General features: G+C 47.4%; 1 protein-coding gene across 2 annotated transcripts in view; it reads right to left on the bottom strand.

Moving 5' to 3' along the window:
* The window catches only part of GNB5 (G protein subunit beta 5), a 33,027-nt gene extending 18,950 nt beyond the window's left edge, over positions 1-14,077 (bottom strand). The window contains exons 1-3 of one of the 2 annotated variants that reach the window (XM_043471966.1): positions 13,795-14,077; positions 4,540-4,676; positions 610-651 (exon numbers count right to left, since the gene is read on the bottom strand). In XM_043471966.1, the coding sequence (XP_043327901.1) occupies positions 610-651; positions 4,540-4,676; positions 13,795-13,906 (291 nt within the window). In that variant the 5' untranslated portion in view covers positions 13,907-14,077. The remainder of the gene's footprint in view (positions 1-609; positions 652-4,539; positions 4,677-13,794) is intronic. The other variant, XM_043471965.1, reaches the window with a different exon arrangement.
* Between the last annotated feature and the right edge of the window lie 3,972 nt (positions 14,078-18,049).

The raw sequence follows: 18,049 nt of genomic DNA, 5'->3' as shown, positions 1-18,049 counted from the left end.
AAATATTGGAGTCCATATTTAATATATAGTACTTGTCACCATAAATGCCAACACAATGCAGGCACGCAGGCTCACCTACACATAGATTCTGCCCTTTCCATTTAGTTAATAGTCTAAACTTAGGTCTCATTTGGAGCAGTGCATGTCTACACCAGACGTGCAAGGGGCTCAGACTCCATGGCACCCCCATGAAGTGCAGTTTAATCCCACTGAAGTCTCAGCTCCCCACCCACCATGGGGTCTAGTGGGAGAGAGAGCTGGAAGAGAAGACTGGGGATTTGGTATCTCTTCTCATCAATCAGAAGAAAAATCATCAATGCAGTAGCAAGTGTGAATGTGACACGTTTCTGGGCCACACTCTTTTCTGTTTCCATGTCAGCAGCCTCCACGTCAGCCCTGCATGCTCTTCTCCCGGCCAAGGGCTGGACTTGAGAGGAATGAATGCTACAGCGGGCTGCTGAGCCATCTGAACACAGACGGGCTTCTGTGGAGTTTACACCCCCAAGTAGGCTCCCGAGGGGCAGGGCAACCACTAGTGCGATGCTTGGAGAGGATGAGGACAGGACTGGGATTCTGAAGTGCCTCAGTCCGCCGGGGACAAGGCCTTACCTTGTTAGTGGTGAAGGAATCCCACACGATCACTTTCCCATCCTGGAGGAAAAGAGTAAAGAGTTCAACAAACTAGTGATCGCCACCAGGGAGATGGTGGGGGGCGCGGAGGAAGAGGTACAAACTGCTACATCGCTAGATGCCAGGGGTTGGGGGTAGGCTGGGATCGGGAGTGGGGAGTTACGTGTTTAACAGGGAAAGTTTCAGTTTAGGAAAGTGAAAAATTTGGGAGATGGATGAAGGTGAGAGTTGCACAACTGTGTGAGTGTACTTAGGGCCACTGAACTATACAGTTAAATCTGGTTAAAACAGTATGCTTTATATTATGTGACTTTAACCATGATAAAAAACATTTAAAAAAGAGGTACAAGCTGTCATGTATAAAATAAACTACAAGGATATATTGTACAACATACAGAATAGAGCCAATATTTGTAATAACTATAAATGGAGCATACGACCTTTAAAAATTGTACATCTCTATACTGTACACCTGTAACATATAATATTGTGTATCAATTACACTTCAAGAGAAACAAAACAAAACAGAGTAAACAGTTTAAGAATTGTCAACAAGACTTAACAGGTGAACTGCTGAGAACCGCTTGGAAAACCAGAGAAAGTGTCTGGACAATCAAGACCCTACAATGCACCCTTGAGCAAACAGGAATAGATGGGACTACACTTCCCAGGCTGGTGCAAGGCTCAGTTCTAAACCCTGCATCCCTTGCATAGATACAACAACAGAAAGCAATGCTCAGACACTTTTTTTCTACCATTTATAAACTAAGCACAAACTGGGGGTAAACTCTCACCACCACCATACCCCAAATGTCAGTGAGTTATACCGGGATGAGGTAAACCTGAAATGACCTTCAGATGCCTAACAGCCACTAACAGTCTCCATCTCCTCACCCTCCCCACCAGTCTCTCCTCTCTCCCACTCACCCTGGAGTCCACATTCCCTGTAGGACTGTATAAGAGCCTCACCCCAGCCCTGGTCCCCCACCCCGTGTGGAAGCTGTCGAGCAGTTCTGAGATCAGTCTGACTTCTCCAGGTGCTCAGGAACATCCCCTGCCCTGACATTTCACACCTACCACACCTACGCCGCAAACATGGGACTCACACCTATGATGGTGGGGACCCCCGTGGGCAGCTGTTCAGGAAACACAGAGCGCTCCCACTTGAGCTCTGGGCTGGCGATGCCACGGACAATGTGGCCACGTTCACTGCAGCCACTGCTGCGGCCCTCACTGGGGGTGTGGGGAGGGGCTATGATCTCATCCATATAACACAAATCACCAGAGATAAACCCACATGAGCCCCAGTCCCCACAGCACAGTCATCTGCCCAGAACGTGGTGTGCGGGTGGTCCAGGCCCCCAGGCTCCGGCCAGCAGTGAAGGAGAATGACCAAGTAGATTTCCTCCAGCACATGGGTGGAGATGTGCAGTCCTCAGGGATGGAGAATCTGCAGCCTCTATGGTGGGCTGGATTTTTTATTAATCACTCAAGCCATCTGGAGCCAAATCTGGTGAGTGAGGCGGATGTGACTTAGGGACACCAGCAAGGTCTGATGAACTAAAGTGACACAGCGGCTTGCTTCACTTCATCTGATGCTAAGATCACGCTGCGTGGGGCTGAGGAGTCATGGTCAAGGTCAAAGCTGGCAGCCTGGAGTCTTTTAAGACTCCTAAGCACGTTGGTTCTTCTAGTCTAATTTCTCTGACTAAAGGCCCAAACACAAAGTTTGGGTGGATTAGATAACAGAGCAGAGAAGAGAGCTGTGGGTGGGGTGGGGTCTGGAGCCCCTGCTTGCTGGGGTGGGCGTAGAGACTCGGTGCATCGCCCAAGTCAGCGCTCCCTTCAGAGGCTTCCCTCAGCGCACAGGTGGCCCGCCTGGCCCCACCACCCACCCACTGTGCTCCGGAGAGACAGAGGCGCCCATGAGGCTAAAATCAGACTCAGGACTAAATGTGGCCCCTCCATGAGCACAGATATATACACCAGGGGCCTGTGTACCTGGAGAGACTGAGCCTCCACCCCAAACCCCCACCCACAGTCAGGCGGATTAATCTCCTGCCTTTTAGGGGAGAAAGGCTGCTCTGAGTCACTCAGAGTCTGTTCCAGGGCCCTTCTGCTGCTCCCCACCTTCCTCCCATCCCCAGCCACCTCCAGACACCCTCTGCAGTCCAGGTGGATGGATGGCATGACTCAGCGGTGCCCACGCAGCCCTCCTCCCCTCCCTCCCGCTCTAGTAAGAGCAGTACAGAGTGACAGAAACCCAACATATGGTGTTCTTTTAAGGATTAAAAAAAGTCTAAAAGGCTAGGCAGTCACATGGATATCTGAACAATCCCTTTGTAAAATGGAGCATTTGGGGGAAAAAAGCCTAGAAAGAAATGCTCTAAAATAATACCAATTATGACAGGGTGGTAGGAGCAAAAACTTCTCTTTGCTCTCATTTCCAGTAAAATACATAACTAATAAATTAAAAAGCACATGCAATGTGATGTACTAGATTTGTAGGTAATACAGGAGATTAATAACACCCGTCCTATACTGTACCGACATGGATATTAGAGCTCAGATTATTCAGAATATGTACCTCCCTGGTGCTTCTGAACCCTGATGGTAAAGAACCTGCCTGCAATGCAGGAGACCCAGATTAGATCCCTGGGTTGGAAAGACCCCCTGGAGAAGGGAATGGCTACCCACTCCAGTATTCTTGCCTGGACAGAAGTGCCTGACGGGCTATAGTCCATAGGGTTGCAAAGAGTCGGACATGACTGACTGACTAACACTTTCACTTTTTCCCCCAGTTTTAATATTTATAAGGGCTATAAACAAAAATCAAATTTTCCTTTGAAAAAGCTGGACTAAAGGAAGCAGCAGGAGCCAGGGGCTAAACTAGCCAAAAATATATATGACCTCAGTGTGTGGTTCAATGCGTGAAACACCAATACAGACATAAAAATCACTAAGCAGTGTAGTCAGCCTCCTGAGGGACATGTCCTTGTCCAGGCCCCTCCCTCGTTACATCAGCGTGGTCTGTGGGACCAGTGGTATACAGCAGAATGGAGGGGATGTCACTGCTGAGGCCAGGTCATCAAACACAGCATGGCTTCTGCTTCTGTCTCCTTCTGTCGCTGTGGGAGGCCAGCTACCGCGTCATGAGCAGACCAATGGAGAGGTCCACACAGTGAGGAGCTAAGGCCTCCAGCCAAGAGCCAAGTGAGCGGGCTATCTTGGAAATGAGCTTCTGCCTTAGCTGAGCTGTCGAATTACTGCATCCCCGACCAATGTATTGACTGGAACCTTGTGAGACACCCTGAGCCAGAACCATCCCGCTGAGCTGCCCCTGATTCCTCACTCTCAGAAACCATGTAAGATACCAAATATCCACTGATTAAGTTGCTAAACTTGGGGGAAATTTGTCATGCAGCAGTTTAATAAGTAATACACAGGATGCAAAATCAATGATGTGACCTATATAAGCTGAATGACAAAAATTATATTTCACAAAATACATAGTTTAAATGTGTTCCTTAAGGTGTAAAAACTGCTAAACTCTTAAGCTGAAAGTAGCCACGGTGGCACTTCACTTTTGCCCTCAACTTGGGGGAGAAAAACATCCTAATTAAAAAATGGTTTCCCTTACAAATAAGACCATGAAATATGCTCAGAAAGAAAAACTTTCGAATGGTTTGTCAAACAGAGTTTATAATATTTTAGTTACTGCCAATTGCAAATCTACCCAAATTAGTTAAGTTCTCAAGCATGCCAGAGAATTCTTAACGAGGTAACTTGTTCCCTTTGGCAAACAGGCAGAGTCATAATGTCCTGAGAGGGTTTTTGAAAAGGATGGATCCTTCCCTTCAGCTTTACAATCAGAAGCATGCCCACCATCGCCCGACAGGTGTGACGTACCTGAGAGGAGCTCACGAGCCTCCTCTTATCCTTGCACCAGTCCATGCACAGAACCTTGTTCCCGTGGCCTTTGAGGGTCCTTCTGGTCTTCATGACAAACTGCCCCAGGGCCTCCACACGCTCGGCCACCTGGTGCACTGCAAGGACAAGGCGTACTCAATCCCGTGACCAAGGACGGGGTCTGAGCCACACGCTGGAACGGGGGGCTGTCAGGGCCCTTCCTCCTACACTTTACCCTCATGACTCGAGATGCTCTCTCTTTCAAGCTCAGCCCCCATAGCTCAGTGGGTGAAGAATCTGCCTGCATTGCAGGAGACACGGCAGACGCAGGTTCAATCCCTGGGTCGGGAAGATCCCCTGGAGGAGGAAACAGCAACCCACTCCAGTATTCTTCACTGGAGAATCCCATGGACAGAGGAGCCTGGCAGGCTACAGTCCAAATGGTCACAAAGAGCTGGACACAACCAAGCAACTCAGCACACACAAAACACAGAAGGTAGAGACACGCTGTCATTTTCTGTGGGTTTAAGACTCTCTGTTTATAACTTACATAATATCATATATCAACTATGCTTCATTAAAAAAGACCCCATGTTTTTCAAAGCGCTTGCATCCATATATGCATGTTGAGGGACTGAGGACAGGACTGCCTTCTATCTGCAAAGCTTGACACAGAATTCTCCCACTGAAGGGCCACAGCGCTGCAATGTGGGGGGAGGTAGTGGAGTGAGGTCGCTATTCCACTGATGGGCAAGGAGACTGAGGCTCACAGAGGTTATCTGGCTCATACCAGTTCATACAACTAACTGGGAGCAAAGAAGGGGCTTCTGGCTCTCTTACCTACTCCTTTCCAGTCACAAGGACAAGTGACTTTACAGAAACTGCCCCATCAGGTGCCGGGATGTGCATCCACCTGCTCAACAGCAGGCCCCATGTGTCCCCTCTGGTCCCCCCATGCCTGGCTCAGGCCTGGGACGTGGCTGGTGTCCCCTCCACATGCTGCTGGAAGGAACGAATTGACCAACCCAGCAAACAGTACCCCACAGATTTACTGAAAACTTACAGTGCCAGCAGAGATCAAGGCAACATTCTACAGGTCTGAACACATGATGTGCAGGAGGTATGTACACCAGGAAGACGCTCCAAAAATCAATCCTTCAGGGGCTGGGATTACAGCATTTTTCATGAGGCTTAGGGAGAGCTTTTGAGGAGTTTTTAGAAATGCAGTCAACTGACGAGTCTTAGAAGAAGACAAGTTCACGTGAAACAGCAGAAAGGGCCCCAGAAACCATCCAGTCCATCCAGTCATTGAGCGGGGTGGGGGAATCGCATGGCATCCGCCCCCTTGCGCAGTGCCTCCCCCTTTCAGGTTAGAGGCTGTGCCCGGGTTCCTAACCTCATCTCTGTTGCTCTTTCCTCCAAACCCCTCATTTGGGCCTTTTTTCAGGCAGGTGGGGAGGAGAGAAGGGGGCATTCTAAGCCAGGGGTCAGCCCCAGGAAAGATGTAGGGTCTTGGTACAGACGAAGCATCAGGGGTGGAGAGAGACAAGGCCCTGGCCCCTTCCTTCCTCCCTGGGAAAGTGCCCGCCTCCCTCGCGGGAAGCCGGGACTGAGGGGCTGACTCTGCAGTAAGCCTTGTGACAACACTGCCTCTTCTTGGGAAACCCTTCCTTCTTCCCTCCTCTCTTCCCTTCCTTCTCTCTAAACACTTCCCCCAAACAAGGAACTTTCTTACATAACTACTGTATAATGATCAAAGTCAGAGAACAGACACAACCCTATGTCTCATCTATAAACCTTAACTGAGACATTCTCTACTGTCCCAACAATATCTCTATAGCAAAAGAAAACATAAGATCACATGTTGCCCTCAGTGGTCATTTTCTTTTGTCTCCAGTGATTTTGTTCCCCAGCTGGGCTTGTCTGGTGCTTCTTCCAGATAAGCTCTGGGTAAAGGACACTGGCAGGAACACTGCAGACCAGCGATGAGATCCTCCCCGTGCATCTGTACCACCAGGAGGCATCTGCTGTCTGCTAGTCCATCCCCAGCAGTGTTTACTCCGATCATCTGGTCAAGGTGGCATCTGCCATGGTTTTCCACTGTACAGTTACCATTGAGCCTTTTGTCATGAAAAAGTACTTTGTGGGGATGTCCTCTGAGAGCACACACATAGCATGTTACCCCTCAAACCTGAATACCCCAGTTTTAATATTCATTAATGATTCTTGCCTGAACCTGATTATTACGACAGCTGGTAAGTGGTGACGTTTCTAAATCATTCCTTCTGCAGTTTTTAGGTGGCCTTCTAGTATACAGAGGAAGGTTCCCTCTTCCCCAGTGTATTATTTATTTACATTATAGGGAACTCATGGATTCTCACTTTATTCAAGAGGTTATAATCCATTGCTACTATTTATTTTGATGCCCAACTGGGCCCTGATTTGCTCAGTGGAAGCCCCATCAAGCAGGCTCCGGAGACCTTCCCACATAACCCTGTTATCCTCTGAGAGCATCTTTTGGCAGGCTCATGTCCCCCCCATGCCCTGGCCCCGGAAGCAGCCACTTCTTCAAGAAGTCTTGGTTTCTTTTAGTTGTCCCATTTTTTTTTATGATGAAAGACAAGAGTACACAGGTTAAAAGTCTTTGTGAAAACCCAAGTTGTTAAAAGTGCTTGCTAAACAATAAAATGCTACATGAATGTGCAATTAATACACCATCGATTCTGCTAAAACACTGCATTTTTTATTGCCACAAACAGCACATTAGTCTTTTACGGCAACGTTCCTCACAAAAACATATTGAATGCAACTTAAAAACAGACTGAAGTTTTCTAATTTTTTACAAGCCTTTTACACAAGCTTGCACCAGCTCAGAGCTGTGAGCATATCCTAGTTAGTATTTTACTTTGAAGCTTCATATCTGTACTAGCACTGCTTCCCTCAGTTCAGCATTAGGGTAATCCTAGCCATTTAATGTCCCTCTTACCAGAAAAAGACTCACCGACCAAAATAGGGTCCCTTACATAACATGAATTTGAACACATCCCAACTTATTATTTTTTTCTCATGACACTTTCTCTTCCTATACACAGATTCACTCCCAACCCACTCCTGCTTCTATCCACCAAATCTCACATTCACTAAATTCGAGTTAAAAATAATTTTTTAAATGAAATTAAAAACAAAAACAAAAACCTGAAAATGAGCTGAATATGTCCTGTAAATCATTTATGGGAGCTTGGTTCAGCGCAGATGGGGTTTCTCCTTTGCCTTCTGATGAACTACCCCTTCAGGATTTAACTTTTTCTTTAAAAACAAAAAGAAAAGAAATGATGAAGACAACCAGCTTGTGTCTATAGTAAGAAATTCTAGAATATAATGATAACCTATGAAGAAATTCCACCAGAAGGTAAGTGGCAGGAGGATGGGGTGCTTTCTGCTTGGATCTCCTTGGAGCATGCACTGGAGCAGAGCCTGGGCTCCGGGTCACAGCCCCGTGCAGCTGCTCCACATCCATGAGCAGAAGCTCACCTTCCTGCAACCTCATTTTCCTCATGGGGTTGCTGGTAAGACTACTCCAGTCCGGCACAAAGAAAGTACGCTCTAAAATCTCCTTGAAAATGAACACTGTGAAATCAATTATAAGTATAGAACATAAGTTTAAAGATGAGTAAGGGGTCTTAAACAGGAAAACAGAATTATTAATTAAATGATCTTGATTAGCTTCCTAAATTTTGTACCAGTATACAGTTTCTGTGATGGCCACAATTTGGTAGAAGAGGAAAGGAATCAAGCAAGAAAACTTAACCAAAGCTAATTTGTAAAAACTCATTCTGTCTCTACCCCAAGGCAGAATGGGGTGGGATGTACACAAAACCTTCAAACACCTGGGTGGAAGGAAAACATTTACAATTATTTACCTCACTTATGTTTGTATAAGAGATTTTTTAATTGCCCGCAAACCATAAATTGGGCTTTCCTGGTGGCTCAGATGGTAAAGAATCTGCCTGCAATGCAGGAGACATGGGTTTGATCCCTGGGTCGGGAAGATCCCCTGAAGAAGGAAATGGTAACCCACTCGGGTATTGTTGCCTGGGAAATCCCATGGACAGAGAAGCCTGGTGGGCTACATACAGTTCATGGCATTGCAAGAGAGTCAGATACAACTTAGCGACTAAACAACAACAAAAATCATAAATTAGCCACAGACAAAAAACCTACTCTGAAATCCCAAATTAAAAGTTGGAAGGGTTAAATTATGGTAGAGCTTTTATGATGGAATAATATGTGATTTTAAATCATACTTTTAAATACTGACATTAAAAAGAACTATAAAAATGATACAAGGGGCTAGTCAATTCATTGGGTTAAATTAAAACTAGGCTCAAACAAAAAACAAACTCAAACTATACCTGGTACAATTACAAGCATGCTTATAAATACATATACAAAAATGAAAACATAAGCTATAAAACACAACAAGATATTAAACGTGGTTACCTCTGGGTGGTGGGCTTATGGATAATGTGTTTTTCTGTATTTCTGAATCTGCTACAGTGGCATTAGTTTATTATGACAGTATTCTAGCAAGAGGAAGAGGTGAGGAAATGAAAGGCAAGTTTGCTTTCTGCTCCTTCTGACATAATAGGCCACACACACAAGAGCCAGAAGCAGATCACTCTGCTGGGAAACTCACTTTTTTAAGACTCAGTACACATAGCATATTTCCTCAGAACATGGAAAAAGTCAATAAATAAATTTGCTTCAGACTAATCCATAAATATGGTTTTCCTAACACCAGAACATCAGAATAGTCCAAGGCTCCAGCCATAGAGCTTTTGAGAATAAAACCTTTCACAATGTTATATTTAGAACAGATAGAAAAGTGAATAGCATTGGGTGATAAACCCTGTAGTTTCCTGTATTTTGTCTGGATTTGTACCTAGAGATGTTACATAAGTCTCTTTTTTTGAGTTACTCTGTTCCTAGACAAAAATAGAATCTTCCCCTAAGGGGGCTAGAAACCTGCATGGAGCCCCCACATGGGCCCAGAGACCTTCACACATATAGGCTGAAACGAACACAGCCTCCCTCCTGCTGTCTGCTTTCAGCCTGTCTTCCAGATCATTTGTCACTTTAATTTCAAATTAAGAACTCTTTAGAGTTGAACTCTCTCCTTTTTTTCCCCTTGATCTTAACCCTCATTCCAGTATTCATTTTTTATTACAAAAGCAGTAAATACACCAATCTGTATAAAGTTAAGAGTACCTCTACATCCCCCTCTACTCCCATTTCTGGAGATAACATCTCCCATGTATCCTGCCACACATTTAATGCATATACAAGCATCTCTTTTTTAAGCTAATAAGACCATGTTATATACACTGTTGGGTATTTTGGTTTATTTACTCCATATTGACAACTTTCCATACACACACAGACTTAGTTTCCTTTCCCCTTTTTAATATGAATCTCAGCTTTCTGAGAGATGGCCTAGCATGGTGAGAGGGAGAGCTACTAGGAGCCTGGTGTCTACTCTTCATATGCTTTGAGAGTAGCTGGATAACCTCTGGGAAAGCCCTAAACCTTTGGCTGCTTCTTCATTCACAAGGAAAGGGGATAGGGGTGTTGGGAGGGGAAGAAAACTTTTTGTGCTTGAAGACTGAGGTTGAAGCAGGTGACCCCTGTAGTTTTAAGAGTTGTATGATAGCCACACCCCCCAAAGATGTTCACATCCTAATTCCCAGAACCTGTGAATATGCTAGCTTTCGTGGCAAAAGGAACTTTGACGATGTGATGAGGTTAGGGATCTTGAAATGGGAAGAGTATCCTGGATCATCCAGGGGGGTCCAATGTAATTAATTACAAGGGTTCTTACAAGAGGGAAACAAGGGGTCAAAGTCAAAGAAAGAGATGTGATGACAGAAGCAGAGTTGGAATGATGCGGAGCCACAAGCCAAGGCATGCAAGCAACCTCTAGAAGTTGGAAAGACAAGGAATGGACTCTGCCCCAAAGCCTCAGAAGGACATAGCCCTTCTGACTGCTTTTAGACGTCTCACCTCCAGGACTGGTAAGAGAATAAATTTATACTGTCTTAAGCCACTGTGTTTATGGAAATTTGTACAAAAGCAACATGAAACTAATACAAGCTGTCACCTCATGGTTCTAAAATGCCTGAGAATCAAGTGAGGAAGCACCTACCCAGAAGGGAAGGTAATCAGAAGGTGATGAAGGTGATAATGGGGAGAAGCAGGAGGGGCTGGAGGAGTGAGGGGAAAGGCAGGGCAGCGGCACAGGGCTTGGGGCTGTGGAGTCTGATGTAGGCTGGCTTACCCTTAGTTCACCCATAAGAACCACTTCCTGTAGTTAAGAGTTGGCCCAGGGTTTGACCTGGGGATGAGGGTCCAACAGTATGGATGCTGGTCTGAGGGTCAAAGGGAAGGGAGTTGAAGAACTGAATCTGGAATTAAGTTCATTTTCCTCCAAGTTTATGCTCTAGGTTTGTTGTGTTGACTTTTTTAAGGCAAGAATTTGGGCAAGGCAGAGCAAACAGAAGGCTGACCAACTGCTGCAGTTTGCCCAGGACTGAAAGTCTTCCCAGAATGCAAGGCTTTCCATTTTATAAAATCGAGAGTCCCAGGTGCACAAAGATGACTTGGTCACCTTGGCTTATGGCTTAAAGACCCTTCCCAGACCAGGACAGTGGCTACAGGGTCACCTATAACACCACCAAAACGCAAAAACACACACACTCGGGAAGAGGCTGAGAGAATGGAAGTGGGAAGAGCCCAGCAATCCAAGATCAAGGAGATCTCTAAGCGAGAGACTGCAGTCAGAGGAGATGTGCTGAGTGTTTATAAGATTCCAGGGGGCTGTGATAGAGTGAGGGGCCAGTGTCTGATGAGGGTCACCCTGTGGATCCTGAAGACACCAGGGATGGGACAGGGCTTAGAGTCAAAAGGAAGACTTGAGCCATGTGCCGAAGTCCTCAAGAAAGGAGGGAGGTCGGGAGACAGTAGAGCAGAGGTGAGGGGAAGAGGGAGGTCAGCTGAATGCTCAGAGCCTCAGTGGAGCAAGGGTTTAACACGAGGGTGAAGAGAACTGGTCTGGAAGCTGCAGAGGGAATAAACAGGACCCTGGCCACATGACTTCTCATCTTTTCTACTCAAAAATTCTGCCATATACAGGTGGGGATAAATTCTTCTGCTGTGGGTTCATGATTTGACCCTGATTTTTGAGAGCCCTGCATTTTGGGCAGGACAGGGGTTCCCTGTTGAAAAGCTTCATTGTAACCACTTCTCTGCCTCAAGCAATTTACCAGATTCACAAAAAAGGCTCAAAAATACCCCAGTGGGCAGCCTGTACTGTTGAGTAAGAGAGTTTCTAGAGAATGCCCTCTGCACTGAGCACTAAGGTATTTGGTAAAACAAACAAACAAAAAACAACAATAAAACGAAGTGAGGCTGGGCTGGAATCCTGCGTCCTCTACTTACTAGCTGGGATCATTTGGCAAATCCTTTCACCTCTCTATGCCTGTTTCCTAATCTGTAAAACGGAGACATCAGATGACCCCGAGGCACTAGCACCACGCTCAGAGCATCATCACTACTGCCTGTGGAGCACAGGAATTTGCCAACTGGAATGGCACAGACCCATCAGCCATTCCCTGCTTCTCTGATAACAAAACCCAACTTTGTTTGGGGATGGCAGCCTGCCCAGCTCACTTCCTTTCTCAGCTGCCCTTGCTGTAGCCATGTGACCTGGTTCTGGCCAATGAAGTACAAAGAGAAATATGTCGGGGAGAAAGGAGGTTTTTGAAAAAAACTTCTGCCTTCCTGAAAAGGAGGAGAAACAGAGGCTGATGCCCACATTCCCCCTTTTCACAGCCCTGGATACAAAGGTGATGTCTGACGCTATGGCGGTTATATCATAATCACGGGGCAAACATGAGCGCCGTAAGTAGTGGAGAGAAAAGAAGCATGGGTTCCTGATGACACACTGGGCACTCGAACCAAAGCAGGCGATCGCCTACCCTGAGTGTTGTTAAGAAAAATAAATCCCAATTTACTTAATTACTTTGTTTGGGGATTATAGCTAACTGTAACTGAATACATTTCTAAAAGATACAGGGGCTCAGCTTGCCTATTTAAAGGCGGCCCCTACAAAGGCACAACATATTCGGGATTCAGGTCTTCTGCGTCTATCAAGAGGTTTGTCAAAGAAAGGAATCAGGTGCTACAGCACCTAGCACTAACCTCCTTCTTTTTTCCCAAAGAGGATGCAGACAGGGTGGTACCAAAATGGCAGGAGCACAATGTTTAGGTGTGCCTGAGGGTACCTTGGGAAAGTCCGGCTCAGCAAAGAGGAGCTGCCACCCTCAGGGCTGAGCAAGAAGCAGATAAAGCCACTTCCCAAAGCTTGGCCTTAGTCCAAGCCCTGCTAGGGATAAACCATCCGACAGAGTAAAGGGAAGCTGATTCCGCCAGGAGTCATGTCACCAGGCTATTTAATTGCTCACTCACAAAAATCACAGAGCTGGTTCTGCATTATGGTCGTGAGTAATAATGTAAATTTATTTAAGACTGCTGCTCCTCTTTTATGCCAACCACACCGCATCCAAACAAAAGCATCCTGAACAGCCTCAAATGAACTAAATGTTTGCGTTTGGTAAGCCCCTCTGCTTCCTTTCCCTAGCTCCACACTCAGATTGGAAAAGTGAGATTTTAAATCAGAGCCTGGTTCCTTACAAAAGCAAAACTGAGAAAAGACAACAGTGATGGAGAAACTAAAATGATAACCCCCAAACCCCCATAAACCAAACCCCAATCCAGGAGCTTCCCCAGGCCGTGTCCACAAGAGCTCGCGGCGCTCGCCTCCCCTGACAACCCCCTACACTCCGCTCAGCTTGGGAACGGCAAGAATGAGATCAGTTTGCTTCGCCCAGGCAGGTGATGACGGTAACTGGTCCCACGATCCCTCGTCAGGACAGCGGCCAGGAGCTGCTCCGCCCAGAGGCGGGGTGGCCTTCGCCAGCGGGCGGGGGACTCTCAGACGTGCTGGGAGCCCGCGAGGGTCCAGCTCGGGCCCCCCACAAGCGCATCCGGGGGATCGGGCCCTCATCCAGGGCGGTGGCGCGGGTCTGGCTCCGGGTCCAGGCCGCCCCACTCCATCCTGCTCTCCCCCGCCCCGCCCCGCCGGTCTCCTTCCCACCGCCCGCCTCCCGGAGCGCAGCCCCCGCCGCGGCCCGCACTCACACTCCACGTCGTGCAGCTTGGCCCGCTCCTCCTCCAGTTTGCCCTTGAGGCTCTCGGCCTCGCTCTTGAGCGACGCCAGCGTCTCGTTCTCATGCAGCCCGTCGGCTGCCATCTTCGCGCGGGGACGCGGCGGGAGGGAAGCGGGGATGCGAGTTAGCGGGCGGCGGAGGCCGGGCCGGCTAGCGGGCGCCCAGCCGCCACCGGCGCAGCTCCAGCCGCCTCCCCGAGCGCGCCCCGCCCTCCGGCGCTGACGCCGCCGCTGAGAGCCGGGCTGCTGAGGCCAATCCTCCTCCCTCTCCGCCGGCCGCAGGCACAGGGCCGCGCCCCCGCGCCCCCGCCGAGGCTAACGTGAGCGCACATCCTGCCGGCACGCAGCAACGTTGTGCCCATTTTGCCGGTGGAAAAACCAAGGCTCGGAAGTGATACGCAACTTGTTGAAGGATGCGCACTTAGTGAAGGCTGGGCTGGGAGTCCAACCCAGGACTGCTCCTGCTCCTGGGAGTTTGGCGAAGTCCCAGTGGTAGAGCCCTTCCAATGCCCCTTCCTCCCACCTCCCCTGTTTGGGACTTGATGTTTAGGTGTGCCTGAGGGTACCATGCTTGATATACATGTTTGGTACACATGTGAAATGACTGGACAGAGTCATTTGGATGTCTCCACAGGAGACATCTGAATGTTTCACGTCTCCCCTATTTAGGACCCAGTGGCTTCTGACTGAAGAGAGTGGATGAGAGAGAAGAGGGCAAAGGGGCCTGGCTTGCGCCAAGGGTACGCTCTGATTCCCGGTATCTCTAATGCTTCCCCTACGACGCCACAAACTGAAAACTTTCTTTGTTTATTGACTTAATGGCAGAAAGCAAAGAAGAACTAAAGAGCTTCTTGATGAAAGTGAAAGAGGAGAGTGAAAAAGTTGGCTTAAAGCTCAACATTCAGAAACTAAGATCATGGCATCCAGTCCCATCACTTCATGGCAAATAGATGGGGAAAGAGTGGAAACAGTGGCAGGCTCCAAAATCACTGCAGATGGTGACTGCAGCCATGAAATTAAAGGACACTTACTCCTTGGAAGGAAAGTTATGACCAACCTAGACAGCATATTAAAAAGCAGAGACATTACTTTGTCAACAAAGGTCCATCTAGTCAAGGTTATGGTTTTTCCAGTAGTCATGAATGAATGTGAGAGTTGGACTATAAAGAAAGCTGAGCGCCGAAGAATTGATTCTTTTGAACTGTGGTGTCAGAGAAGACTCTTGAGAGTCCTTTGGACTGCAAGGAGATCCAACTAGTCCATCCTAAAGGAAATCAGCCCTGAATATTCATTGGAAGGACTGATGCTGAAGCTGAAACCTCAATACTTTGGCCATCTGATATGAAGAACCAACACATTTGAAAAGACCCTGATGCTGGGAAAGATTGAAGGCAGGAGGAGAAGGGGAGGACAGAGGATGAGATGGTTGGATGGCATCACCAACTCGATGGACATGAATTTGGGTAAACTCCACGGGTTGGTGATGGACAGGGAGGCCTGGCGTGCTGCAGTCCATGGGGTCACAAAGAGTCAGACATGACTGAGCGATTGAACTGAACTGAACTAATACAAAAAATAAAGCTAGTTCTGGCTTCTGAAAAGCTCCGGGGTCTTTCCTGTTCTTGGTTTTGCTTTTCTCTTATTCACTAGAGAATCAAGTCCCTGTCCTGGGGGGAGCAGCCAAAGAAAGTGGTGATGGGGTCAGGGACCCAGAAGGACCCAGACTCGGGGCTTCTGAGCCCTGCTCAGTGATCTCAGACCAGTCACTTGTGATGGGTCACTCCACCTTAGAATGAAGGGTTGTGGCAGTTCCCTCAAGGAAGCAAATTAGTGACTTTGTGGCAGACTCAAGCGTCTGTGCTTTCCAGTCCCTTTCATGCCAGGCACTATTCCAGTGCTTTACATTAGTAACTCACAACATTCACCCTTAATGGGCACTGTTGTCACCTCTGTTTTACAAATGAGGCACAGAAAAGTGAGATGATTTGCTTGGTTCACTCTGCCAGAAACAATTTCAGAGTTCTTGGAGCAAATACTAAGAGCACAGGCTCTGTCTAGATCCCACTGCCTGGGGGGTGAATCCCGGTTGTGCTGTTCTGCCTTGAGTGGCTTCCTCAGTTTCTCTGTGTCTCGGGCTCCTCATCTGTAAATGGGGAGAATACCTTCCTCATAGAATCCTCATAAAGAGTGACTGCATAGAGCATTCAGAGCAAAGCGTGGCACACAGTTATGTGCTCCTTCTTCTTATGAAGGCTGCCTGGTACATGTGAGCAATTAACAGGAAGTATGACACTGGGTCATGGGGACACCTCTCACAAGGCCATCTCAGAAGGCCTGGGAAAAGCAGCATCCTCGTATCACCTCTTCAGGACCTCATGGCCCACCGTGGGATACGTGTGCCTGACTCAGGGTCTGCGTGTTCGTGAAGACCTGGGGTGAGTGGAGCTTCATACAGGAGTGTGCCCTCTTCTGAAGGTTCTGTGTAAAATAACCCCCAAACATCCTCCAATCTAGGGAGTTTACCATCTGCAGAGGAAGCCAAGGAATGCTTTAATGTCTGGCAAAGTTTGCAAGGGCTTCCCTCATAGCTCAGTTGGTAAAGAATCCACCTGCAATGCAGGAGACCTCAGTTGGATTCCTGGGTCAGGAAGGCCCCTGGAGAAGAGAAAGGCTACCCACTCCAGTATTCTAGCCTGGAGAATTCCATGGACTATAGTCCATGGGGTTGCAAAGAGTTAGACGTGACTTTCACTTTCAAAGTTTGCAAAGTGCCTTCCTTTACTTTGCTGTGCACTGCTTTTTTAAAGTGTAAGTCAGAAAAGTTATCTGCTACATTTCAGCAGTGGTGGAGTTAGAGGGTTGCCCCATCCATGAAAAGTACCCAATGGGGGCTGTGTCTACACAATCCCAAACACCTGGATTAAAAAGTTAGCTGTTAGTCATTTGGATGTCTCTGCAGTCAAAAGAATCTGTCTGAATATTTGGGAACCTTCCAAGTGCTCGTGGTGGAGCAGATGACAGTCCTCTGAAGAACATCTCCAGGCAGGGTTCTGACCTGGGAAGAAATCTGTGATGCTAACAGAGGACCTGACATCTGGGATTCTGGGCTCCTTCTGTCCACAGGGAACGTTGTTTCAAGTAGAGAAGAGCTAGATTAACACATAGTACTGCCCCAGGATGGTAGGGCCATCAGAAAGCAGGTTTAAGAACTGAATGTCCTCAGCTTGCAGTGTGCAGATCCAAGTTTAGAACAAAATGTGCTGCAGGTAGAAGCCCATTACAATGAACCTGAATCCTAGGACATCAGGATTACTATACTGTACCAAAACCTGCTGCTTATTTGCCATTTGCTTTACAGGAATAATTTTTTAAAATGTGTTCACTGTTAGGAGTTACAGCGGGACCAAAAGGATGAATACGATTGTCCCTTCAGTTGGATAAAATGTGAAAGTTATCTTTCCCCACTTAGGTAAGTGTCTTGGTTTTTGTTCTCTCATTGTGTCCACGATGGGGATTTCCTACTGAGCCTGTGGGGAAGAGTGCTTTACCACTTGTGACCAGGTGGGGGCTCCACTCAGCTGCACTGCTGAACACAGCTTTGCAAATTCTCTGAGACAGGACTCATTCCTAGAGCCTCAGCCAGACTGTGGGCATTGCTGCCACAGGATCTGAAGCCTGTGCAAAGCCGTCTCTGGTGAAGATTGATTTGTATACTCTGAAAAGTGCCAGGTTTTTTGTTCAGCCCCTACCCTGGCTGAAGGCTTAGGCCCAAGGAACAGTTTTCCTTGAGCTTGATTTTACTCATAACTGAGGCCCTATATTGGAGAAGGAAATGGCATATACTTCAGTCTTCAACAGAGCTGTTCCTAGGGACAGCTGGCACAAAGCCTTTGGGAGGGTGCTCCCTGGCTGTTTATTTACCAGAGTTCCTTTAAGCTTGCTTGTTTGCCAAGCTGACTAGGAGAAGACAGAAGGAAAAAGCATTAGCTCTAAAAACTAATAAGCTAAAACATTTATTGAGCACTTTCTCTGCTGAGTATTAGTCTAAACACTTTATAAAATAAACTCATTCTCCCCCCTCCCCAAACCCTGAGATAGATGCCACTATTGTTGTTTTCTGATGGGAAAACAGATCTCCTGGCAGAGCTGAGATCTGCTGGCACAAGGCCCCTGAGAAACATAACTGGGAGTTGAAGCCAGGCCATCAGACACAAAAGCTCACATCCT

Source organism: Cervus canadensis, chromosome 6 (assembly GCF_019320065.1).
Source record: "Cervus canadensis isolate Bull #8, Minnesota chromosome 6, ASM1932006v1, whole genome shotgun sequence".
NCBI lineage: Eukaryota > Metazoa > Chordata > Mammalia > Artiodactyla > Cervidae > Cervus > Cervus canadensis.
The sequence above is the reverse complement of the archived record's forward strand: the minus strand, read 5'-3'. Positions and strand labels throughout refer to the sequence as shown.